Here is a 26,463-nt window from a genome sequence, read left to right as displayed (position 1 = left end):
TATATATATTAGACATTTTCCTTAGCATTCTCCATGTATTAACTCATTTAAGTGGAAAATAACTAAGCAATAGGTACTATTGCCCTCAATTTACAGATTAGGAAACTAAGACATAGAAAGATTAAGTAAACTTTTTCAAGATTGTACCACTAGTAAGTAAGAGAACAGGGATTTGAAATAAGACAATTTGGGCTTAGAAACTGAAATATTATTCAATATATTAGATACCTTTTGTATATATGAAACCTAATAAAAATAGTCTTATGAGAATTTTGTTATTTTGAAAAACAGTTTACCAGTAGAACCAATGTGAAATTAAGTGAGTTAGAAAATATATATTTATTTATGTTAACAACTATTCAGTCATTAAGATCATGTTCACATACAGTGACTCAACCTAGGAGGTAAGTTTTGTAAAACAAAAATAAAATTCTAAGCCCTCCAACTAATTGAATGGACCCTCCCCTCTTGGCCACAAAGATACCAAAGAAAATCTGAGAAACTAGTTCAGGTCATAACAGGAAGGGAGGTTGGATGTGCCTCCTTATACCCTCTTGTCTTTTGGAGTTTAGGTGCAACTGACCAGCACTGACATTAAGATGCAGATCATAGGCCAGGAATGGTGGCTCACGCATGTAAGCCCAGCACTTTGGGAGGCCAAGGAGGGCGGATCACCAGGTCAGAGTTCAAGATCATCCTGGCCAACACGGTGAAACCCCGTCTCTACTAAAGATACAAAAAATTGGCTGAGCATGGTGGTGCATGCCTGTAATCCCAGCTACTGAGGAGGCTGGGGCAGGAGAATCGCTTGAACCTGGGAGACAGAGGTTGCAGTGAGCCGAGATTGCACCACTGCACTCCAGCCTGGGTGACAGGGTGAGACTTCATCTCAAAAAAAAAAAAAAAGTAGATCATAAGACTGACAAAACAGACTTTGTAGCAATAAGATCCCCAACTCCAACCTGACTCTGTTATTTATACCATTAAATAACAAATAGCAGGCCCTAGAGGAAATCAAAGCATTTTACCTCAAAATGTGTTTTGTTGACATATTTTGAAATGGCCCTGCAAAGCCATAATTTGCAGGAGAAATTTGCATTCTATAGAGAATCTCCTTCCCTTTCCAGGTCTTTTCCTGATCCATGAGAGATTTAACTAAGAGTTTGATACCTTTTAAGGTCTGATAAGAGATATTGACCATCTATTATCTCTGAAGCCTGATATCTGGAGGCTTCATCTATATAATAAGAACCTGTGATTCCACAACTCCGTTTATCTTTATTTTTATAATTTTTTATTTTATTTATTTATTTTGACATGGAGTCTCACTCTGTTGCCCAGGCTGGAGAACAATGGTGTAATCTCAGCTCACTGCTACCTCTGCCTCCTGGGTTCAAGAGATCCTCCTGCTTCAGCCTCCTGAGTAGCTGAGACTACAGGCACATGCCATCACACCCGGCTAATTTTCGTATTTTTAGTAGAGACAGAGTTTTGCCATGTTGGCCAGACTGATCTCAAACTCCTGACCTCCGGTGATCTCCCCTCTTCGACCTCCTAAAGCGCTAGGATTACAGGTGTGAGCGACTGCGCCCAGCCTACACCACCCTGTTTATCTTAACTCAAGAATTTCTTTCTGCTGACTTCTAATCTTTCAGCAAAGCTTATCAACCAACTGACAATCAGAAAATCATTGAATTCACCTGGGAGCTGCCCTTCACCATCAGCTCCATGATGTCCGCCTCTCTGGGTCAAACCAATGTATACCACCCTATATTTATCGATTTATGTCTTTGGCTATAACTTCTGTATCCCTAAAATGTATAAAACCAAGTTGTAACCCAACTACTGTGGGCACACGTTCTCAGGACCCCCTGGGGCTGTCATAGGCCATGGTCACTCATATTTGACTGAAAATAAACCTCTTTAAATATTTTACAGTTTGGCTTTTTTCATCAACAGCTTCTTACAAAAATACCACAAGAGTCTAAATACTACAAGAAAGGCAAAAAGCAAAATATTCAATCATTTATAGTGAGTTAATCACACTTGTGCCACTCTAAAACCTAAACCTTTGAGTAACTCATTCTTTGCATGTGACAAATCTTGTTTTTACATGTGACAAATCTTGTTTTTAAAATAAGTAAACTCCTTGCCATGGACTCCAAACAGAATGAGTCTGTCTAGAAAAGAAACACTGAGTGATAATATATCCATTTTTAAAGAGTGATAAAATTTTTTTAATGAATGTTTTATACTTATCTATGAACCCATCATTTATGAAATGTTCAATATATTATTGTAGTTTTGATTCAGTTTTTTCTTTCCAGAAAAGGGTTTCTTTGTTTTGTTTTTTACCTTACTAAGTAATACAGATAAGTTCAATCTGATAAAATGTCAATATAATCCAAATAATGTCTAGATCATTATGGGTCTAATTAATGGTGAAATGAACAAGAGAAAATAACTCAACAATTTTTTTAAAATTGTGAAACAAATAATAGCAAGGAATTCATATTCTTACAATTGCATAAAATCTATAGATTTTTAAAACTATACTCACACTTACAAATGCAAGTATTACTGCTTCAAGTCTATGTAGCTGGTATTCTTTTATTTTCCTTCATAAAACTTCCTACTCATGCCTGGTAAAATAGGGAGCGATATAGAATCTTAAGCTCTTACAAGGTTTAAAGGTGGATCTGAGAGGTTTCCTAGGACACACTGCAGTGGAGAACCAGCTGTGGTAAGTGCTGATACACTGTTCTGTTGGGTTTAGAAATGTCACAAGATGTCTCATAGAAACATATGGAACGCATTAAAAAAAATAAAACTCCAAAATCTTAGCAAATAGCATTTCTTAAACATTACTTACCAAATCGTTTTGCTTTACTAAATACTATATATAGAATCTTTCTTGGCTCTTAACTTTCTCAGCCTGTATCTAGAAACCAAACTGCTAGGTGATTTCCTAATCACTCCCTATGAATAGCTCCACTAGTGTGAGCTGGAGGTACTTTAGGCTAAAGTTCTTAAAGAAATGTGAGTCTGTCTGTCATCAAAATGTCATAGCATTTTGGGGTTAACCTTCTCTCATCTCTGTACCTCTTCTATAAATTTCCCCCAAAATTTTCCTTTAGCCACTCTTTAGAACAGGTTCAGGAACAGAAAACTCACCAATGTAGAATATTCTCTTTTCAAACAATTTTACTTGCAAGAGAATTGTTCCTTTGAAGTACCTGAAGAAACTGTTTCTATTATTCTCCTCATATATCTCTCTATGTAATTCTAAGTACAGTGACTTAAAATTGCCATTTTATCAAGACAATTACTCCAACTACCATATCAGCTTCTACTGGGAAAACTGAACCCACAAAAATAAATAAGCTATTTAAAGTGGTCCCCAACCTTTTTGGCACCAAGGACCTTTTTTTGTGGGAAGATAGTTTTTCCATGGACTGAGGGGTGGGGTGGGGTGGGAGAGGGATGGTTTCAGGATGAAACTATTTCACCTCAGATCACCAAGCATTAGATTCTCATCAAAAGCATGCAACCTACATCCCTCGCATTCCCAGTTATATCCCTTGCATGCCCATTTCACAATAGGGCTCACACTCCTACGAGAATCCAATGCTCCTGCTGACCTGACAGGAGGTGGAGCTCAGGTGGAAATGGTCCCTCTTCTGCCATTCCTCCTGCTGTGCCTCCCAGTTCCTAAAAGGCCACTGCCTGATATTGGTCTGCAGCCTGGGAGTTGGGGACCCCTGATCTAAAGAATCTTAAAACACAGAAGATGACTTTCAGTAGAAATTTTAAATTATTGTAAGTCTGAAATAAATCAGCATGCCCTAGAGTTTAGAAACACTTACATAATTCAAATAATGGTTAGGCCAAACTATTTGGTTTGTAAGATGTAAGCAATAACTGAAAAATCTATGTATCTTTTAGCTCTACACTGAAAAATAACAACACTTGCCATGAAAAATAAATAAGGATTAAATATGTTCAGGTAAAGTGAAAAATATTACTATACTACACTTCAGCAATAGTCTTTCTTCATTCTGAAGTTATTTTCATCCCTTTAGCCAGTACAAATACCAGTAAAACATATTGATAGATACTGCATTCAGCAGAACATTTTGTAATGCTGCTGTGTAAGACCAAGTTTAATATCTGTGATATCTTTATTCTCATTCTTGATCTAATCAAGTTTGGAAGCAGGGACTCATTTGTAATGCTGCTACCTTCATGTACTCATGAGGCCTAAGGAGGGACTATGCAGCATATTCAAATAGGTAGTTGGTGGGCATGATTCCCCCAAGGACTTTTCTTAAATTGTATACTTGTAAGACAATGTTCTAAATGAAGCCTATTAATGTTTTTGTTTACCTCTAAGTATAAAGTTCTGAAGTAATCTCTTACCCCATATTTTTCATTCCCAATGCTTATATAGTATTGCTATCTAGATTTACTTCCCTCAATTAGATTCCTTTTGGAAAAATCATGTCTTACTGCATTTTCTTTCTCAACAGCTATTGTTTTCTCCTTATCCAAAAAATAAATAAATAAGCATTTCTGAAAAACAGCCCTGCCAATACTCGATTTTGATTGCATCACTTCCCTCCCCAACACATTCAAATCATTCTTTGGGAAAGTTAATGCCGTTCACTTTGGTGAAAGGCCAGATCTAACTCCCTTTCCTGACCTTATGGGTCTTTGCCCCTGCCCGCTGCCCATCACCATGTAACACAAATAATTCACACACTTGTCAATTTTTTAAATTCTCAAATATCTACTCATGTAAAAAAAATCTTCCCTAAAAGAATATAATACGTTTTAGTCTTACACACCAATCCAATACTTTAGCAAATTGGTTCACCTAATTTTAAAAAATCACAATTGTATCTCTTGCCTTGGTTCTAATGTTTGCATGCCAGTGAACAATCTCTGTACACTTCAATGTATTGCAAACAATGGTTTCCAATGCCCATTGTGAATAACATACCTATATTGTAGTCACTACATTATGAAATAATTAAAATTATTTCTTATCCTTTCTGAAAATAATGTATTTATTTACTTGTATTTATAAAATATCTTCCTTCAATCTATCACAAATTAACCAATGGGTAGCTATTAAACCTATCAACTAATTTGTAAAAGAGGATCATCATATAGTTATGCCATGTGACCAGTATAACATCTTCCATCAGTACTTTTCTAGATACATGGTAAAAGCCAATAATTAGAGATGCAAATGGATCCACATTAATAAGTATAGGGTAGTACACTGTCATTTCCCAGTATTTATAATTAGATTCCTCTCTTTGCTTTCCTATGCCAGATCCTGAGAGATGGCATATTGTTATCATTAATTATTATTACATAGATATGAACAAGATAGAGCCAGAGTACATACACTACAAATATTTTTAAATGTTAGTTCCAAATATGTGGCTAAAACTACTGAAGGCATTTAATACATAAATGACATGATATATATTAATAATATAACCTACCCATCAAATCCCTGGAGTTCACATTCCTTAAGCAGTGACAGAGCGTGCCCTTCATATTCCATTACTATTAAAAAAAACACACACACACACATAGACAAAGTGAAAGTTTTAAACAATGATCTACACTTTGTAACTTGTTCTGGCAAAATAATATGATAAACATATGGTCAAGTCATAAAACAACATTTATTCTTGAATATTTATATTTTAATCATGGGCAAGAGGACTAAGTGTTAGTGACCTGATGTGTTTTATAGCTTTATGTAAAAGAAGGTCATATATTTGTTTCAACTACATAAGTCATTTGGGAATATCCCACGCATAGTGGTTACAGACTTTATCCTGGTGCCTGTTTAGTATTCTCTAAATAAGACACATGTCCCTTAAATCAGAGGCTTAGGAGGAGCAGTATTTTGAAAATAAAGCATATTAGCTGGCATCGAACAGTCAATGTTAAATCGGTTTGGCAACCTTACATGAATAAATTAGTCGAAAGGTTAGTGTAAGATTTACAAACCAGAAGAATGTGTACTGGAACTGTTAGACTAAAAAGAGGAAGCGTTGGATGTGAAAATACAAAGTAAAGCCAACACCAATTATAAGAGACCCAGACCCAAGAAGGAGGGTGGCACACTGGCCCACCAGAGCTCAGACCCTCCAAGGAAATGAATCTGTCACTCCATATCTCTGTCTCCACAGTCACTGATGCCCTATGCAGTGTTGTAAATGCCAGTGAAGACAGGATAAACGGGCACACTGCAGATGGCACCAAGCATCACAACCACATTTAGCATTTTCCAGGGCAGCTCTGCCAGAAGAGACAGCCCAGCTGTATCCACCCATCAAAGATTTCTGCTGACTGACATGACACTGCAGATGGATTTTTTGTGTAAGAATGTGTGTCATTATATGCAAGATTACATTAATCTTTCATGCCTGTCTGTCCCTGGTGCCAGCATGGTTCAAGCTTTTCCTACAATGTTTTTAGATATTGTTAAAAATTATTAGTCTTGGTGTCTCAAAGAATCATTCTGTATCCAGCAGTGTTACATTGTAATTCTCCCATAGCTTATGCAAAATGCCATTAACACTCACATGAATAAAGCCTCTCTATATTAAATTCTAATCAGAAGAAAGCCATAATAAAACTACATTAAAATATTAATATTAATAAAGGTGAAAAGTTATCATAGAAGATGTGTGCTGATCATTCATTTATAACTACAGCAAGTAGTTACAACCTTAAAATGCAAAATAAAACATCTCACATATACACATTAAAATAATTAAGAATATTATGAAAAAATATTTATGCTAAGAATCAGTTTACCAAGCCTTACTTTTATACCAAAGCTTACACTGGTAAAGTTTTCCAAATCCAATAATGAGCTTTAAAACTATGTTATTATTAAATGCTATTTTTACTTTTTTAAATTTGTAATAGTGTTTTGATATTGTGGATGGAATTTGATTATACACTAATGCAACCTGTCTGAAAACAGCAATGTTTTAAGTAACATTGTAAAAGTTCAATAAAATCAAAGATCTGGAACAGAGAAACAAAATGAAAAGAACCTGACTATCCACATTTATAAACTATATTAGCAAAATGAACAAAATGAATAGTCTTTGGCCTCAGGAATTTGCATTCTGGAGACAGACAATATGCTAATTAAATAATGAATTGTAATATGAAGTAATAGGTGGTTATAAAAAACAATGTTAGGCAAAAGGATAAAGAGTGATCTGGATTACTATTTAGATACAGTAGAAAAGACCAAATATGTATTTAGACAGGCTATTGTGGGCCCTGGAATCCGTGACAGCCAGATTCAAATCATCCCCCTCCAAACAAACATAAAGAGAGGATTGCTAGACAAATGTAATTTCAAAAAATGTAACCTAGCCTCTTCTTCAATCTATTTGCCTTTTCCTATGAGACTGCCAACCTGTGCTCTTTCTAAATAGGAGATGAGAAGTCTTCACAGTTTACAGGTTTTTGAACACAGTTCTCACTGCTGGGAACGTCCCCCTCCCCTTTTCGGTGCAAATGCAACTTCAGGAACACAAGAGAAAGTCTTAAGGTTGATACTGAATGTTGATGAGAAAATCAGCTGAAATAAAATCAGGTGAGATTTGATTTGGACATAAACATTTCTTGGTTTGGCAATAAAATTCTAGCGTGGGATATGATACTGAAATGTCATTTCCTGTCCTGTAGGTACTTCAAACTTAGTAAGCTCAAAAGAGAATCCATTATGTGAACCTTCAAATATATTATCTCTCAAATATATTGTTCTTTTTGTGTTCCATCATCTACTCCAAGACAGGAAAATGACTTCTTTCTAGATTGTCCCTTTCCTCCACTCTCTAGAACCACTCCATGGCCAAGGACAGTTGTTTCTGTCTTTAAATCATGCCACAGCATTCCTCCATTTCTCCCAGCTAATTCCCTAGATCTGATCACTAAATATCTTTCATGTGTAGACAAGTTAAGTATCTGTAACAACCAGAAAATCTAAAATCCAAAACGTTTCAACATCTAAAACTGACATGACGTTCAAAGTTAAGGCTCATTGGAGCATTTTCAATTTCAGATTTTCAAATTAGAGATGCTGAACTGGTTAAGTATATGCAAATACTCCAAAAGCTAAAAACATCCTAAATCTGAAACAGTTCTGGTCCCAAGCCTTTCAGATAAGAGATACTCCACCTGTACTACAATAGCCTTTTATCCTATCTCCCTCAAACCTCTCCCCAACTCTAGCCAGAATAATCATTTTCAGACACATATTTAATCATATCACTTTTCTGTATATACTCCATTAATGAGTCTTCATTGTCCCCAGGTATAAAGTTCCAACTTCCTAACTCACATCTGAATGTTGGGAACAGGATTGGCCATATACACCCACAATTATTTAAGAGGTAATACAAAGAATCTTTTACACAGAACTATCTTTCTCTCTAGCTAGATATAATGCATGAACATTTACTTTTCAGATTTTTTATTAAAACGCAGGTAAAATTGGAAAGAGTGATGCCTCAGACTACTGGAATCTTTGTAACACAGTTTCATTAGATGGCCTAGCTTTCTGCTGGGTGAGATTTAGAATGGCAAGAGGCATTTCCAAGAAATGGAAAACTTCAAGTAGAGCCAAAAGCAACCAGAGAAACACTACAAAGAGACTTGTTAACAGTCATGTTAGAAGCGTGATTTTAGGAGAAAGAAGAGGAAAATGATAACAAACACCACTTTCTTGAAACCTCTGCCCAGGAGGTAAAATTATCTGGTGACTAGGCACTCCCAAGAGCCCTGAGTTGGCAGAGATCAAGGTTTCCTTCAGATAAATGTCTTTGACTATGATAATGATAATGACCATGATAAGGTCTAGCAGCTCTGTCAATGCAAAAAAGTAACTGAAGGCGATGGAAGTACCTATCATGAACAAGAGATGAGGGACAGACAGGGTATCTGTCTTCAAATATCTCAATGACTCTTATACAATAGATGGGGCACATTGATTTCATATTACCACAAAAGATAACATTAACTCTAGTAGACAAAAATTACAAAGAGGCAAATGTCAGCTCACAAGTTCTCACTTTGTACAGTTTATGCCTAGCATGAAGGTACTTGGCCAACAGGAATGATGAATTTGCAATCTAACAAATGACCTTAGGCTGAATCTAGTGACCTTGCGCTGAATATTTTTGAAATATGAATATTTTGAAAGTATGGAATACTTTCATACTATGCATACTATATGCATACTAAATGCATTATGCATTCTAAAATGGTTTTATAAGCAAAGGATGAATGAGCCTGGAAGAAAGTGCATCTTTTTGTAAGTTAGCACAGAGGAAGTGCCTTTTCTAATCCACCCAAAGGTACAGTAACTCTGAACATTCATAAAAGACGAGTTAATGGGTGCAGCACACCAACATGGCACATGTATACATATGTAACAAACCAGTATGTTGTGCACATGTACCCTAGAACATAAAGTATAATAAAAAAAGAGAATGTCAAACAGTATTGTCCAGTAACAACATACTCTGCTTCTAGTGTAGGTGGCCAAGCCAAAGTTGAGTGCCACTCATCTGTGCTCCACTCACAAGGAAAAAATTGAACCATATGGCCTCAAAAGTTCTTTTCAGTCTGATTTCTCTGCTGCCTTAACTTTTTCACTCTGTTGTTCTATGCATTATCCTATGGATCTCTGATCCTCAAAATATCTCTCACACCTTTAATGGTACAATCTCTAAAACCTGCTTTGTTTTAGAAGCAAGAGAAATGACATCATATGCGAGCATGGGCTTATAGTTCATACTCTTCCTTGGTTTGTGTATGAATAGGTAATTAGGAAAACATAATTATTCCCAGGTTCTCCTAGAAGTTTTTCTGATGCCATTAGATAAGATACTACATTGGTGGTTGTAGCAGAGCGGGGATGCAACTTTAGCACAAATATTTCAAAACATGCTGATCTATATTCAGAAGTAGTTATGATTTTGGCACAACCCAAGCTGAAAGAAGTATATTTTTATTAATGTGGTAAGATCCATTTTTAAAATAAATTTATGAAAAAATTACAGTACCTTATTGTGTATATATCTAGCTGTAATTGTTCATATTATACTTCATATTTATATTATAGCACTATCATAAATATAGTACTATTTCCTAATGAACTCATCATATAGGGTTTATTTTGTAATTCCAATTCCATTTGGATTCACCCATGCACACAAGGATACATTACAACAATGTTCCACTGGACATGCAGAAGATATGTCCTCTTTCTGCTTTACTCTTCCATATGCTTTTTCTTTCAAATAAAATACAAATTCAATCTTACTATGACATAATTTTTGAAACTGAAACAGTATTATGACCATCTTTCTGTAGTATAATATACAAAGTTTCAAAATATTATTTCAACCACAAAATAACACTGTAAGATAGGCAGAAAGACTAAAACTTTTCAAATATTCACAGGTCTATTCAAGAAATATTTTTTCATAAATATTGAGCCAATATGCATACTAAAATGGTTTTATAAGTGAAGGATGTAATTTTATAAATTTGCCTGTAGGAGGAGTGTTAGGCAGCTAATAATTAGCCATTCTGCATAAATGTAAGTAAATTCTAAATTTGCTTTATGGAATATTCTATTGTTTTATTTTTAAATATGATACTCAGTAATATTTACAAATTTAGAGAAAAAATTTCTAGACACAATATTTTTGTCTCCAATACAAGTAAGAAGGAAAGCACATTTAGATGATTTCCTCTGCCTTAGTTCGGGCTTTGTATACCAGTTTTCTTGTCTCCAATCTCTTTTTCTCTTCCTTTTTAATTTTAATTCTGCTGGTGGAGTCATCTTTGCCAAATCAGATTGCAACACTATGACAAAAAAAATTTTACACCAACTGTGGATCAATACATGATGAGTAAACTGCTGAGTGCAGCATTAGGATCCATCCATAACCTGGAATTACATCTCCTGTAGTATACATTGTTGAGGGCCTTCCTAAAAGTCATTTTGTCCTTTCTTCTCCCTAACAGAATCCAGATTCAATTGAGGCATTTCAGCCATCAGGAAAAGGGGATCTGCCCTCAGCCCTGGGAAGAGTCTTGATGGCTAAATAAATGATTATTTCAGATTGACTGCGCTAATACAGTATCTGTGCCCAAACTGAAAAAAGGAAATTTTAATTCATCTTCAGGATTAAAGCATGTTGGGTCTCTCTAGCACACATATGCACACCTCTCCCCATCCCACTGGATATTAATAAGAAAGGATCAAATCCACTGGCAGCTATTTTATGATGATAGAATAAGATTTCAGATAATGTCAAAACTGAGGAAAGTAGAGCAAAGTTATGGCACAAACTCTCAAGACGTGTGGGTGTAACACACACAGACTCTCTCTCTCTCTCACACACACACACACATACTCTCTCTCTCTCCCCCACCCCACTTTTACAGTACATGCCTGTTAGCCTGACTTCCTTCCCTCATTTTTTGTCTGCCTCTTAAAAACTGCCTAGTTCAAATGCTTTTCTTGAACCTTCCAATCAAAATATCACCTCTGAGACATTAAAGTTATTTTATGTATACCCCAGCTATAATGATTTTAAGTATCTCTTTGAATCCCTAATAACATAGAAAGTCATCCAATTGCAAGTATGATAGCTTATTGATCTTGCATCCTGCACAATGCTGAACACAGAGCAAGCATACAATGAGATTCCTGAAGTGAATGCTATATAGCAATATCCATATCAAGCTTGCTTTGTAGTATTCACATGTAAAAGCAACAATACAAAATAGTCATTGAGTATACCAACATGTTTATTCAACTTTTAATTGTCTCACCCTAATACAAATCTCAAACTTTTCCTTCAGCCCATCTTTGGAAATCTTCAAAAGAAAGAAAACATAAATCTGAATTTTCTCTTTTACTTGTAAATCACCTCTAAATAAGCCAAAGGTCACAAACATGAAAGTTAATTTCTTCACTATAACTTTATTTTAATTCAAAAATTCCCCTTGAGTTTTCATGGTAGTTTCTCTTGAACCTCTATAATTGTAGGCACATTTCATGGGGGCTGAACTTCCTACAAAACTTGTTTTTTTTTTTTTTTGGAACTTTCTTCTACCTCAATCCACCAAATCACTAGGTGCAGCCTTCAGTGATATTATTTACGTCTTGAAACCTATCTCCTTTGTTTACACCTGAGTAAGGCCACATCACTGTGAATCCCTTCCTTAGGAATTTATAACTGGGACTAGGAAATTCCAGTTGCACTCTGGGCTTGTCTCCTGAGTAGGCTAATTTTATATTATTTTTTATTAATTAAAATTTATTGCAAATTTCCACTGTTAGTGAAGCCACATAGAAATAAAGTTAGGAAAGTTGTGATTCTCCATAGCATTGACTCTTCTACTCAGTTCCCCACCATACAAAAATAAGTCTTAAAGAAATAAAGAAATGTGGCCACCAAATTCAAAAAATCAAAAAGGATATTACTAATCATCTATTAATTTTAGCATTAACAAGTTTCTATTTTCCTTGGCACAAACCTAAGTACACTTCTTAGTTTAGACAACAAATTTAAACTTCTAGCATCTCTAAATTCATCTATTAATAAAACCAGCAGTTCAGTGCTTAGTTTTGACCTAACCAGCAGGGGTCAGAGTCAGAACGAAAACAACCTGAGGAAGAATTCTATGGAATGACATCAACTATATAAGCGAGCAAAAAATCAATTGCTTGCCTAACTGCAAAACTAACATGTAAATAGCAAACATCTCAATGAAGATATAAACAAGTCTACAGCTTCCTTTAGAATTACATCTAACAATTGTTTACATCTGAAAAAAAAATCTGAAAAGTTCTAAAGAGAAAATAATAACATTCTAATAAAAATAATTAAATTGTAACCCTCAAGCTGGCTCCAGTAGGTTATGAAGACATAAAAATGCTGTCGATATTACAAGTAGTTTCCCAAGTTTGCATTAAGAACAAACTCAGGTTATCTTGCTTTTGTACGTTTTTGTAAATGGTGAAATTATATTCTGAAAATTACTTACTTGTTACATCAGTTTTTATTCCTGCAAGCTTCAACAGAGGTTCAACCTTCTCATAGTAAACCTGAGTAGCTTCTTTTTTGTGACTTTGGGGTTAAGGAGTATTTTAATGACTTCGGTCTGTTTGGAAAGCCTAAGAAGAAATTTTAAAGACAACGTTGTAAAGTCCTTGTCAGCATTTTTTTTCTTTCCCTTTAAAATGACACACAAGTCTGTTAGAATGTGATATGCATTTAAATAGTATTTGCTATTTTTATTTGAAATTATTGCAAGAGAATTCTGAATATAACTTTATTTTAAAACACATTTCTCCTAGCTGTGAAATAGGTATATCCCTCTTAAAATAAGTCATGAGTTAGAATAATACATTTATTTTATGAAGATGCAAAAAAGAGGCAACTTTGTGAATATTAGGCAGTGCATATGTGTATTTACCAAACCACAATATATCAAATGTTCTTTTAGCATTTGTTTCTGGAAAAAAGCAATGGACTGTAACAAATAGAAGGGTACATTTCCTCTCCTTAGCTAAATGTGCTCATTATTGGAATTGGGCACCCCAGTGACCCCAGAGCTACCAACGCCTGACCTACTGATGAGTCCAGTGCAGAATAGAGGAAGCAGGGATGGGTCAGTGTCAGTACCAAGTGCAGTGCATGCTGGGAGTTAAAAAGAGGGTTTCGGTCAGAGTTCAAGCCTGAAAAGGGGCCAGGGGAGAAAGAACTCTTTTGGGAATTGGGAAAGCAACGCCTCTCAGCAGGGATTCGATGACAGTGCTGCCTCACAGTTGGGGCTGAGATTTGATACTACAATTTTCTGGGCTTGCAAGATGCTTATCTCTTCAAACCCAGTTGGAGCAGGTGCAAAGCAAATTTTCTGTTGTTAGGAAGGGGCAGGAGGGACTGAGGAGCTAAAAGAAAGCTGACAACCGTTTCTTTTATGGTAAGCTGCTCTCAGAGGGCCACGTTTAAAGATTAAAGAAGCAGTTATTAACATCTATTTTTAATAAAATCCATTACTAAAAAGACAAGTGAAAATTGTCCACTACAAGGAGTCAGTGTTTCATATGTCAAGTAGAGAGAATATTTTACTTCTCATTATATTTGATACAATGAAATATTTCCACAGGATATACTGTTTTGATTTTAGGAAGAGTTTTAGATGAGGAAGAGATAGGGTCATGATAAACTCCTTAAACATTCCTGGTGAAACTGCCTAGGGCCCTTTTTGGTAAGAAGCCTGCATCAGCCTCCAATCACCCAGGCTGGAAACCTCAAAATCATGCTCAATGCTTTCCTTTTTCCTTGCCACATTGGAATGGTGCTCAGATTCATAAGATGGTAGCTACTTGCTTCCATGCCTTCTCCCACTGATGTCCTCTGACTTGGTGACCGTGCCCAGGCATGCTGGCTGTCCTCCCCTTCCACTGCATCCTTTGGCATCACAGCTCTGATAAGTGCTGCACAGTTCGAAGGCGGCTATGGCTCACTGCTGCCTGAAGAGCGAGCCCAAACCCCTTAAAATGACATTCAGAACCCTCCTGCTCCCAATCCCAATCACTCTCCTCTCCTTTCTCTGTCACACGTGTTAAAGAAACATTTATTAAGCATTTGTGCTAAGTACTGGGAAGAAGGGCCAAGGGATTAAGGTATGATTTGTGCTTTAAAGGAGGAAGATGTATCCACAAATACAGACAGAACAAAACACAGAGGCATGTTAACAGAGAAGCACAAAGTACAACAGAGTGTGTGAGAAAGGGTGGTTAGTTCTTATTAGGGATCTGGAAAAGGCTTAAAGAGAAGTGAGTATCTGAGTGGGGCTTTTGGCTTGTGCTGTTTTCACCCCCTAAAAATTTCCTCCCTCATTACCCCTTATCCCACCCTTTAGCAAAACAGCAGGGGTGAAAATTTTAGGCAATGAGAGCTGCCTGAGCAAACAAATGAAGTGAAATGCGGAGGGTTTTTATGTTCCATTTCAACTTCCTCATGAAGGTCCAGAACCATTGTATTATTGCCAAATTCCTAGTCTGCCGGACCTTCCTTTGTTCAGGCAGTTTTTCCTTTATGCTCCACCCCATCCCCACTTTTGTCAAAATTTTATGACTTTTCAAAGCTCACTTCAAACACCACTTCCTCAGTGAAGCCTTTCTTAATCAGCGACAGAGTTCACCTCTCTGAAGTTTGTCTCAGAGTGAGGCTTCTCTGCTCACACTTTACTCTATGTTCCTCTATTACTGATCTTTATACTGCTTACATGAGAGGACTCAGGAGAAAGACCCAAACTGAGACAATACAAAATGGAATAACAGTAATACATTATACAACATTGAATTTTCAAAACCCCCAACTTCATGAGTAATACTGACACTAAACAAACAAAAGATGAGAAGGGAACATTCTGTTCTATAGAATAATATTAGGGTAATTAATAAATATAGAAGAATTATAAAGAGAAAAATCACTATTTTCGGTCATCACAATAATTATTGATTCAGGCAAGAATCACCAATGGGTGCTAAAGCCATCCAGTGACAGTCAGTTGGGGACAAAATATTTATATATTCTTAAACTCTGTCCCTCATCACTCTAATTATTAATACAAAGGGCAACATCTTTAATGGAGACTAAAGGCATGAAAATTCAATGCAATGTGTGATTCTGGATTGGGTTTTTTAAATGCCATAAAGGACAATATTGCTGTCCTTTAACCATGAAGGACTAAGCTTACTTTTAGCTTACTAAAAGTAACCTAGAGCTTACTTATACGAAACACGACAGGAAAAGAAACTTGCTTAAAGCCCAGAGGCCAAGTGTTGGGTTAAGTATCCTGATTAAGTTTACTTTACCTAGTAAACTTATTGGAATGCCCTGCTTTACTTCTCAAGCAGGGGTAGTCCCAATAAGGACAGTGTTATCACACACACACACACACACACACACACAAATTTATCTTCCTATATTCATTTATTTACAAATAACTGCATGTCTGCTCAGTACCAGGCAGAGTTCCAGAAACTGAGCCTCTGTCAGTGAACAAGAAAAGCTTCTGCCCTTGTGAAGCTTCCACTCTAATGGCACAAGACAGAAAGGAACAAGAGTATGTCACGTGGTAATGTAATACATTCTAAAAATAAAAATGAAGATCACTAGTAGTGCAAGAGAGGGAGGGCAAAGGTGGGCATGACTTCCTGGCCAGGGAAGGTCAGATCACCCTAGAGCCTTGCAGGCATTTACAAGGACTTTGGCTTTTGTAGATAAAGAGGTGATGCATGGTGAATTTTTTTTTTTTTTTTTTTTTTATACTTTAAGTTCTAGGGTACATGTGCATAACGTGCAGGTTTGTTACATATGTATACTTGTGCCATGTTGGTGTGCTGCAACCATCAACTCGTCAGCACCCATCAATTCATCATTTATATCAGGTATAACTCCCAATGCAATCCCTCCCCCCTCGTGGGAACTGAACAGTGAATTTCAATCAATGAAGCCATATGACCTTAGGTGTTGAAAGAAACACTCTAGCTGCTTTGTGGAAAGTAGATAAAGTAGGGCCAAGGGCCACCAAATAAGAACAATTGCAATACTCCAGGTGGGAAATGATTGTGCTTGGACTGGAATGACTGCAGTGGAAGTTAAACGTTAGATTCTATAAGTATTTTGAAGGTATAGCTGACAGCATTTGTTGACTCTTTGGATATGGTATGTGAAAGAGAAGAGTTAAGGAATATTCAAATGTCTGGCTGGCAAGGGGAAAGTAAGGACTTAAAATGGGTTGAGAACTAGTGAAAAATCGGAGACTCAAATTGTGGTCTCAGAGAAAATTGTCGGTAATGACAATAACAACATCTAACGAACTGACACCTGCATCAGAATCACCTGAAGTGCTTCTTAAAACATAGATTCTGGGCTCCAGCCCCCAGAGTTTTGGGCTTAGTAGTCTGGGGTGTGGTCTGGGAATTCATATTTATAACAGGTTCCCAGGTGCTGATGATGTTTGCAAAGGGACCACATTTTGAGAACCAGGATTCTAGAAACCATCCTCATTGAAGGAGAGGAGACCAAAAACTGAAAAAATAGTTAAAGAAACATAATATTTTAATAGGAGTAGTGTCAGAGAGAGTGAGAGTAAGATAGACTTTAAGTCTTCAAGGAGTAAAGAAAATGACTCGGTAGTCCGCACAGGACTGCAACTAGTAGTGCCAGCTAGAGGTATCTAATGGATTGAGCTTCAACGCTGAGAATTTTTAAGAGAGGAAAAAGGGATTATGGTCTCAAAATTTAAGGGAGATGGAAGGAACACATTAAGACATTGACAATATCTCCAGGACCAGTGGTATGAAATGTATGGCAGAGAAACCAGTTACCACTTTAGAGGACTGCAAGGAAAGTTATACATTCCTGGGAAAGCTGGGTCACTACTACAGCAAGAACATGGGGAAAATATTTAGAAAGGAGGTTGAAAATTAGGAGATTTTGCTAATAATGGACTATTCAATTCCAGAGGGTAGAGTGAAATGGTGTCTGGAGTTGAGGAGGGTTGGGGACAGTGTCAGGCTAGGGGATGTACAGACTTAGAGGCATGGGAGTTCAGGTGATGAAGGTTTTTAGGAAGTGACATGGGGTGGAAGAAGTAAGAATTATTTGCAGTAGTTATGGTTGGAGAGTAAGGCAGTGGGGGGAAGGGGTCTTGCCCCAAGCACATAGAGCTCTAAGAACTTGTCTTCCTTCCAGCTAATGTCAAAGCTGGGAAAGGAGCAATGCTAACTGGAGCTGAAGGAGCTCCAAAGCCCCTTTCCCTTTCAGCAGTCCTGGAAGTCCTGGAATCTGAACTTACATCTGTCTGACATAGCTATACTTTTCACCAAGTGACCTCACTGCAAACATTCTACATTTGAGAAACACATGCTCGACTGGTTTCTGTATAGGTAAATCATACACATGCTACAGAATTCAAAAATCCCCTTAAATAGCTAATTCACTGATATCTAGTTTCCCTCTTGCAAAACAATCACTGGTATCACTTTGAGAATCCTTCTAGAAATATTTATATATATATATTTATATTTATACATATATTTAGATATATATTTATACATATATTTGTGTGTGTGTATATATATATATAGAGAGAGAGAGAGAAAGAGAGATGAATGGTGTCTTGCTCTGTAACCCAAGCTGGAGTGCAGTGGCATGATCTTGGCTCACTACAACCTTCGCCTCCCAGGCTCCAGCAATCCTCTTGCCTCAGCCTCCCAAGTAGCTGGGACCACAGGCATGCACCACCAGGCCCAGCTAATTTTTATATTTTCTCTAGAGATGAGGTTTTGCCATATTGGCCAGGCTCATCCTGAACTCTTGGAACCAAGTGAACCACCCACCTCAGCCTACCAAAGTGCTGGGATTACAGGCATGAGCCACCATTTTTGGTCTCGTCTAGAAATATTATATGCATATACAAAAATGCATGTATATTCTACAGCTTTTCACACAGACAGCAGCTTCCCTACATGCTGTTCTGTATCTTGCTTTTTCCTTTTACCGCAGTTTTATTTTTTATTTTATTTTTTCGTTTGAGATGGAGTCTCGCTCTGTCGCCCAGGCTGGAGTGCAGTGGCACTATCTCGGCTCACTGCAAGCTCTGCCTCCTGGGTTCATGCCATTCTCCTGCCTCAGCCTCCCGAGAAGCTGGGACTACAGGTGCCCGCCACCACGCCCAGCTAATTTTTGTTTGGTATTTTTAGTAGAGATGGGGTTTCACCGTGTTTGCCAGGATGGTCTTGATCTCCTGACCTCGTGATCTGCCCGCCTTGGCCTCCCAAAGTGCTGGGATTACAGGTGTGAGCCACCACGCCTGGCTTTACCGTATTTTTAAAGATGACTCCATATTACTACATAGAATGCCATCTCACTCTATTTAAAACTGCCTCATATTCATCTGGATGAATTTACTTCAATTCTTTTGTATGGATGAGTCCTTGAGGATAAATATTTAGGTTGTTTCCAATCTTCCTTTACTGTAAATAACAGTGCAATGAATGCTGTTCTCCATCTATTTGATGCAAAATGGACACAGTTCTGGAAGTAGAATCATTGGATCAAAGAGTATATACTTTTAAGGTTTTATCATATATTGTGAAATTACTCACTACAGAAACAGAAACAACCAAAAATGCACAACTGAGTAAAAGTAAATGGTCTCGAATCTTCACTCTGTCATTTACTGTGTGACTTTGACTTACTTGTCTAACTTTTCTTCAAATTCCTCATGTGTAATACAGAAATAATAGTACTTTCTGGATAAGTTAATTGTGATAACTAAATGTAAAGTGCTTAGAAAATCACCCGGCACAAAGTATTCAGTAAATTTTTCTCTTATTACCACCAATTTACACTCTACAAGGAATTTAGGTTGCCTGTTTTCTTACATCCTTATAAACATAAACCCACAGTATTTTCAAACTTTTTGATCTTTGACAAATGAAAAGTGAAATATTATATGTGACTCTAATTTCAATTTCCATTTCTTTTTTTATGAGGGAAGTTGTAAAATTTTGCAAATGTTTAAGAGTTATTTTTCCATGAGCTTTCTGTGTATGTCACTTGCCAATTCTTCATATTTTCTTTGTCATTAATGATGGCAGTTCTTTATACAGTAAGAAAACTAGGCTTGTGTGTTATGAGTTACAAATGCTTCTCCTAGTGTGTCATTTGCCTTTATAATTTATGGTGTTTTCTCCATACTGAAAGTTTTTGTTATATGGACCTATATTTTAATTTATCAATCATTTCTTTTATGGCCTCCGGACTTCGTATCATATTTAAGAGTCCCCTTTTGAGACTTAAAACTGCATTTTCTTCTAATACTTTTATGGTCTCAATTTTATATTTTAATTGTATCTGAAGTTCATTTTGATAAAAGGTAAAATGTTGGGATTTGACTTTCATTTTTTCCAGATGGTTATCTACCTATCCCAACATTATTCATTGGAAAATCCATCTTTCCCCACACATTTTAAAGCCACCTTTAGAGGTACTAAATTTTTTAATGTGTTTGTATCTCTTTCTGAACTGCCCATCTGAGATCCACTGATCTATTCATATGTCAGCACCATGTTTTAAATATTACAGTTTTATAATGACTTAATAGTCAATAAGACTGGTCTCTCCTTATTAAAGACTTTTGCACATCTATTTTGCTTATTTTACATATGATCTTTGAAATAAGTTTGTCTAGCTTAAAAACATTCTCCTGGTATTTCATTGAGATTACATTAAATATAAATTATCTTAAGACCAAATAATACTTTTGTGATGTTCAATCTTTCTGTATAGAAACATGGTATGTTTTTCCATATAAATAATCTCCTGTGTCCCTCAGTACCATGTTAAATATTTTAAGGTAAGTGGTGAACAATTCTAGGTTTATCTGCTTTTCTGTTGCTGCTGTCAACATGTTTTTTCCCCTAACTCATCCCCTAACTGGCTATAGACTGCGTATGTCAAAACTATTGATGGCTATACCTAGCCCTTTCCTTAACTCCTTAATTGTAGGCTTTCCCTTTATTCTCTTGGATTTTCCAGGTTAATTATTTTATCTGTAAATAATAATCATTGAATTTCCCCTTTCCAATGTTCATACCATTCATTTTCTTCTGTAGTCTACTTACATTAGACCCACCAGAAAAATTTGACTAGTAGTGCTCATATTCCTGCCAGTTCTAGAATAAGAAAACCTCAAATGTTTCTCCATGTAGGCTTTAAAATGTGATAAACATATTTATCAATTTGATAACCATATCTGTCTATTATTTTATCAAGAGCTGTTTGACATTTATAACTAACACTGATCTCTAGTTTTCCTTTTTGAACTTGTATTGTCAGAATCTGATATCAATTTCATGCCAGTTCTATAAATAAAATCTGGAATTTTCTTCTCTATCCTCTAAAATAGTTTAAATTGTATTGAAGTTTCCTGTTCCTTAAGGGTATAATAGACATCTCCATGAAAATATCAGTCTGGTACTTTTTTAGAAGTACTGAAAAATGCCTGTTTCTTTGGTGCTAACTGATCTGTTTAGATTTCCTATGTCTTCTGGGTTCAGTTTGGCCATGTTCCCTTTCTTAGACAATGTACTCACTCATTTTACCCTGCTACAAGGAGGCAACCCAGGTTTCCTCCTTGTTGCTAGACATATAGTTTTCCTCCTAACAGTAGCAACACTATTTCTCCCAATAATCAAAATTAATCATCTTTTCCAGCATAGTATTTCAGTTTTTTCATCTGTTGTTTCAGTTATACAGTTCAGCAATGTGGCCAGGTTATTCTAAATGTCCAGTTCAATTGAACAACTACCATGTTCCCATGTGAAAGTATTGTTTCCTCACACTAAAACTGCTGTGTTATCAGCAAAGTTCAAAGTTGCAGAGGCAAGATGAAAAAATATTTTGAACAGGTGATTAGATGTGAAGTAAAAGATGACACTTCTACCTCCACTTCTTGATTCATAGACCCCTGTATTCTGTTTATGGAACTAAAAACTACTTCAATGTCACAAGGTTTTATCTTCCAGGTAGAATACAAAACATTACAACAGGAACATGGTAAGACAAATGAATCCTGTAGTTGTCAATCAATTGCCTCACTTATTTTGATGTGAATGAGTCTCTTGATCAAAAGCAATATTGTATAGGATGTCATGTTATTGAATAAGGCTTTTAATAATGCCATAGATATTACTGCTGGCAGAAACACGAGGGGCAGGAAATGCAAATCCATATGTACAGTAAGCATTCATCGCAGCAGTGACAAACCACTGACCTTCCATAACAGAACAAATCCAATGTAATCAACCTGCCACCAGCTGGCTGGCTGGTTGCTCTGGGACATGGTGCCATACCCAGGGCTCAAGGTTGATCTGTTTGCAGGTAGAACACTTGGCAATAGTGGCAATTCAATCAACCTTGGTAAGCAGCAGTGCTTATTAAATCCTCTTATTTCTCCCATCCCTGCACCAGTGATACTTTAAGTGCCCACTACATAAGCCCTGGAGTTGCTTTGCAGTGATGCTGACTACTATCTGTAGGATGGGGCATCTTGCCATATATTTCTTCCTCTGAACAAAGTTTGTTGAACATTTACAAAAAAACATAAATCTCATTTTCTGTTCTTCTGTGAAAGTATACTTTCCACCTCATACATCTTTGTCACCAATCTTTCTCCTCCAACTTGACTATTTCACCAAACTCTGAACCATTGTCCATACACTGATAAACATCAATCCCTTGGCCATCACACCTTGACAATTAGTATCAACTGATTAAAGTTCTGTCCACCAGAAAGACCTTCCCTACTATTTGAGGTGGGGAATACCCTTAAGTGGGATTGTAATGATTTAGTAAGCTCATTTTTGTTGTATCATGCAGAACCATCTCTAAACTAGGTTTCTTTTATTTCCTTCAGTGTGCTGGTCATAGAAAATGTTTCATGAGACTGCATATGTGTGGTGAAGAGGAAACAGCAACACAGCAACAGTTGTAGGCCATCAGTATACTTAATGTACTACAGTCATATCCTCTTACCCTTTAGTAGTAGTACCTGCATAAAATGCCATTCTACCTAAAATAGCTAGAATATTTTATTTTATTCAACTGAAAAATTTTCAACATATATATATATATATAGATGGAGTCTCACTCTGTTGCCCAGGCTGAAGTGCAGTGGCTAGAGGGCTCTTGGCTCAGTGGAACCTCTGCCTCCTGGCTTCAAGTGATTCTCCTACCTCAGCCTCCCAAGTACCTGGGATTACAGGCACACGCCACCACACCCAGCTAATTTTTGTATTTTTAGTAAACACAGGGTTTCACATGTTAGCCAGACTGGTCTTGAACTCCTGACCTCAGGTGATTTGCCCACCTCGGCCTCCCAAAGTACTGAGATTACAGGTATGAGCCATCGTACCCAGCCTTGTCAACATGTTTCTAATAGACATCTCATATTTAACATATTCAGAACTGATATTCTAATTTTCCCATCAAACCTAGTCTATCTATCCACAGTCTTGCCCATCTCACTAAATGACCACTTGATCTTTCCACTTTATCTTTGCTCAGGTCAGAAACTTCAGTGCCTTACTCTGAAAATTGGTAATTAAAAATTGTTTAATTAGTTAACTAAGCATTAATCCTACCTTTTTAATATGCACTATAGTTCTGGGTAATCAACCCCAGTTGCAAAGTAACATCCATTTAAAAATAAAAAGAATGCCATTCATTTAGGAAAAAAAAAAAAAAAAACGATTGAATTAGAAAGTCCCCATGTTGGCATCCCTAATTAAATAATTAGTTCAGGCAAGGATGATCAATGTATGTTAAAACCATTAGGTGAAATATTTATTGAAAACTAGATATCCCCCCTGGTCTCTATCTTCCACTCAACAAATTATCTAGTAGTTTCAAATGGAAACATTACAGTAGAGGGATCAGGCTGTCACCTCCTTAGCTTAGCCTCATGAATAGTGAGATAGTCACAATTAAGTGCTACCTAACATTAAGCACTACAACTTATGAAGTATTCTTGCCCAAAGTATCAAACATGAATCTCAGTAAGCCTTTAGAGTGAAAATTCAGTTTGTAGGAAATACAGGCAACAGAACAACAAGTGAAACGATATCACAAAGCAGTCATGAGATAGTGGTACAGCAGTAGTGCTCAAAGTATGGACTTCAGAATGAAAGCCCAACATCACCAGCAGTTCATTGGAAACAGCCACCTCAGATCCACTGAATCAAAATTTCTGAGAGTGGGGACTAGTAATGTAAGCTCTCCTAGTGACTCTTAATGTACAATAAAATGTCTACCGGACAAATAATCTAGTGTCTTCCATAAGTCAGTGTCAGAGAGAATAAAACATATGAGAAAATATGTTGTAATGTTATAGTTTAAATGTAATTAAATGAATGATTCTTGATTACACAGTAGTTGGTAAAAGTTAACTATAAAAGACATTGTGGAAAATATGGAGAATTTGACTAAGGACCAGGTATTAAATGTTAATAAGCAATTATTCATTTATTTGGCAGGATAATGATATTTGGTTATCTGAAAAATGCCTATTTTTAGAGCTACATGCTGAAGCATTTTGGAGAGAACTATCACAATGTCTACAATTTACTTTAGAATACATTAAAAGAATAAAATGTTTGAAGCGGATACAGAAAAATGTTAAGACCTGTAGAATCAAGGTGATAAAAATATGGGTGCCCATTGGAACACTGTTTATATTTTCTATATGTTTGACACTTTTCATAACAGAATATTAATGTCATCCTTGACTTATCCTCTTAATAACCCCCATATTGGCCAGGCATGGTGACTCACTCCTATAATCCCAACACTTTGAGAGGCTGAGGTAGGAGGATTGCTTGAGGCCAAGAGTTCAAGGCTACCCTAGGCAACACAGAGAGATACTATCTCTACAAAAATAAAAATTTGGTTAGCTGGATACAGTGGCACATGCCTATAATCTCAACTACTAGGGAGGCTGAGGTGGGAGGATCACTTGATATCAACAGTCTGAGGCTGCATGAGCTATGGTCACTCCATTGCACCCCAGCCTGGACAAGAGAGCAAGACCCAGTCTAAGAGAAAAAAAAAAAATCTACCACATCTATGTCAATAAATGGCATGTTTCTGTCAGCCAGCTCTATCTGAAAAAAATGAATCCAAAGCATGTCTCACCATCTCTCCCACTCCCAACCTAATTTAAGTCACCATCTTTTGCCTGGATTAATCCTTTTTCCATTTAACCTGTCTCCTGCTTTCCTGTTTCAATTATTCCATCCACTCATATAGAACACTCCCTACACTGAGTGGCCACATATCCATTTTAAAAGGAAGTTATGTTAATTTTCTCTTAAAATCCCCAAATAGCTCCTGTTTTTTGTTTTTTGTTGTTGTTGTTTTGTTTTGTTTTTCAGAATAAAAGTAAAAACTCATACAAAGCTAGTAAGGCCCTTCATGACCCACCCTCAGCCACATTTGTGACCTACTCTTTCCCCTGCTGACTCCACTTGAACATGACTTTCTTGCTCAATTCTTTGCACTTTTTGTTCCCTCTGCCGGGACCATGTTTTCCTTCATATATCTATATGGCTGTCTTTCCCCCATTACTTCCAGCTTTCTTAAAAAACTCCACAATCAATGAAGCCTTCCTTGCCCACTCTGTATAGAAGAGGAAATATTTTCATCTCATTGCCTGGTAGTACATACCATCACTTGACATAATAGAAATGTATTTATTTGATTTTTTTGAATTCCCCCTCTACCACTAGGATTTAAACTCCTTGAGGTCAAGAACTTTGTGATTCTGCTCTATGCTATGTTTACTGGTTCCTAGAATAGTGTCTGGCACTCAGTAGATGCCCAATAAATACACATATATAATATTCTTTTAAAAACCCCAAACTTGGAATAGGAACAGCTCCAGTCTCAAACTCCCAGCGGGAGTGACACAGAAGACCGGTGATTTCTGCATTTTCAACTGAGGTACTGGGGTCATCTCACTAGGGAGTGCCGGACCATCGGTGCTGGTCAGCTGCTGCAGCCTGACCAGCGAGAGCTGAACCAGGGTGAGGCATTGCCTCACCTGGGAAGCGCAAAGGGGAAGGGAGTCCCTTTTCCTAGCCAGGGGAACTGAGACACACAACACCTGGAAAATCGGGTAACTCCCACCCTAATAATGCACTTTGAGCAAACGGGCACACCAGGAGATTGTATCCCACACCTGGCCGGGAGGGTCCCACAGCCACAGAGCCTCCCTCATTGCTAACACAGCAGTCTGAGATCTAACCGCAAGGCAACAGGGAGGCTGGGGGAGGGGCGCCCACCATTGCTGAGGCTTAAGTAGGTAAACAAAGCTGCAGGGAAGCTCGAACTGGGTGGACCTCACAGCAGCTCAAGGAAACCTGCCTATATCTGTAGACTCCACCTCTGGGGACAGGGCACAGCTAAACAACAACAACAAAAAAAAGCAGCAGGAACCTCTGCAGACGCAAATGACTCTGTCTGACAGCTTAGAAGAGAGCAGTGGATCTCCCCACACTGAGGCTAAGATCTGAGAAGGGACAGACTGCCTGCTCAAGTGGGTCCCTGACCCCTGAGTAGCCTAACTGGGAGACATCCCCCACTAGGGGCAGTCTGACACCGCATACCTCACAGGGTGGAGTACACCCCCGAGAGGAAGCTTCCAAAGTAAGAATCAGACAGGTACACTCGCTGTTCAGCAATATTCTATCTTCTGCAACCTCTGCTGCTGATACCCAGGCAAACAGGGTCTGGAGTGGACCTCAGG

At 37.2% G+C, this 26,463-nt stretch overlaps 1 protein-coding gene across 1 annotated transcript in view; it reads right to left on the bottom strand.

Moving 5' to 3' along the window:
• Positions 1-26,463, bottom strand: part of CERKL (CERK like autophagy regulator) — a 132,914-nt gene that overhangs the window by 27,770 nt on the left and 78,681 nt on the right. Inside the window, 3 exon segments of the mRNA XM_017867489.1 lie at positions 5,517-5,580; positions 13,120-13,211; positions 13,213-13,249. Coding sequence (XP_017722978.1) covers positions 5,517-5,580; positions 13,120-13,211; positions 13,213-13,249 — 193 coding nt within the window.

The sequence above is a fragment of the Rhinopithecus bieti genome, unplaced genomic scaffold, assembly GCF_001698545.2.
Source record: "Rhinopithecus bieti isolate Rb0 unplaced genomic scaffold, ASM169854v2 scaffold_3041, whole genome shotgun sequence".
Taxonomy (NCBI): Eukaryota; Metazoa; Chordata; class Mammalia; order Primates; family Cercopithecidae; genus Rhinopithecus; species Rhinopithecus bieti.
Note: the sequence above shows the minus strand (reverse complement) of the source record. Positions and strands in the feature narration are given on the sequence as shown.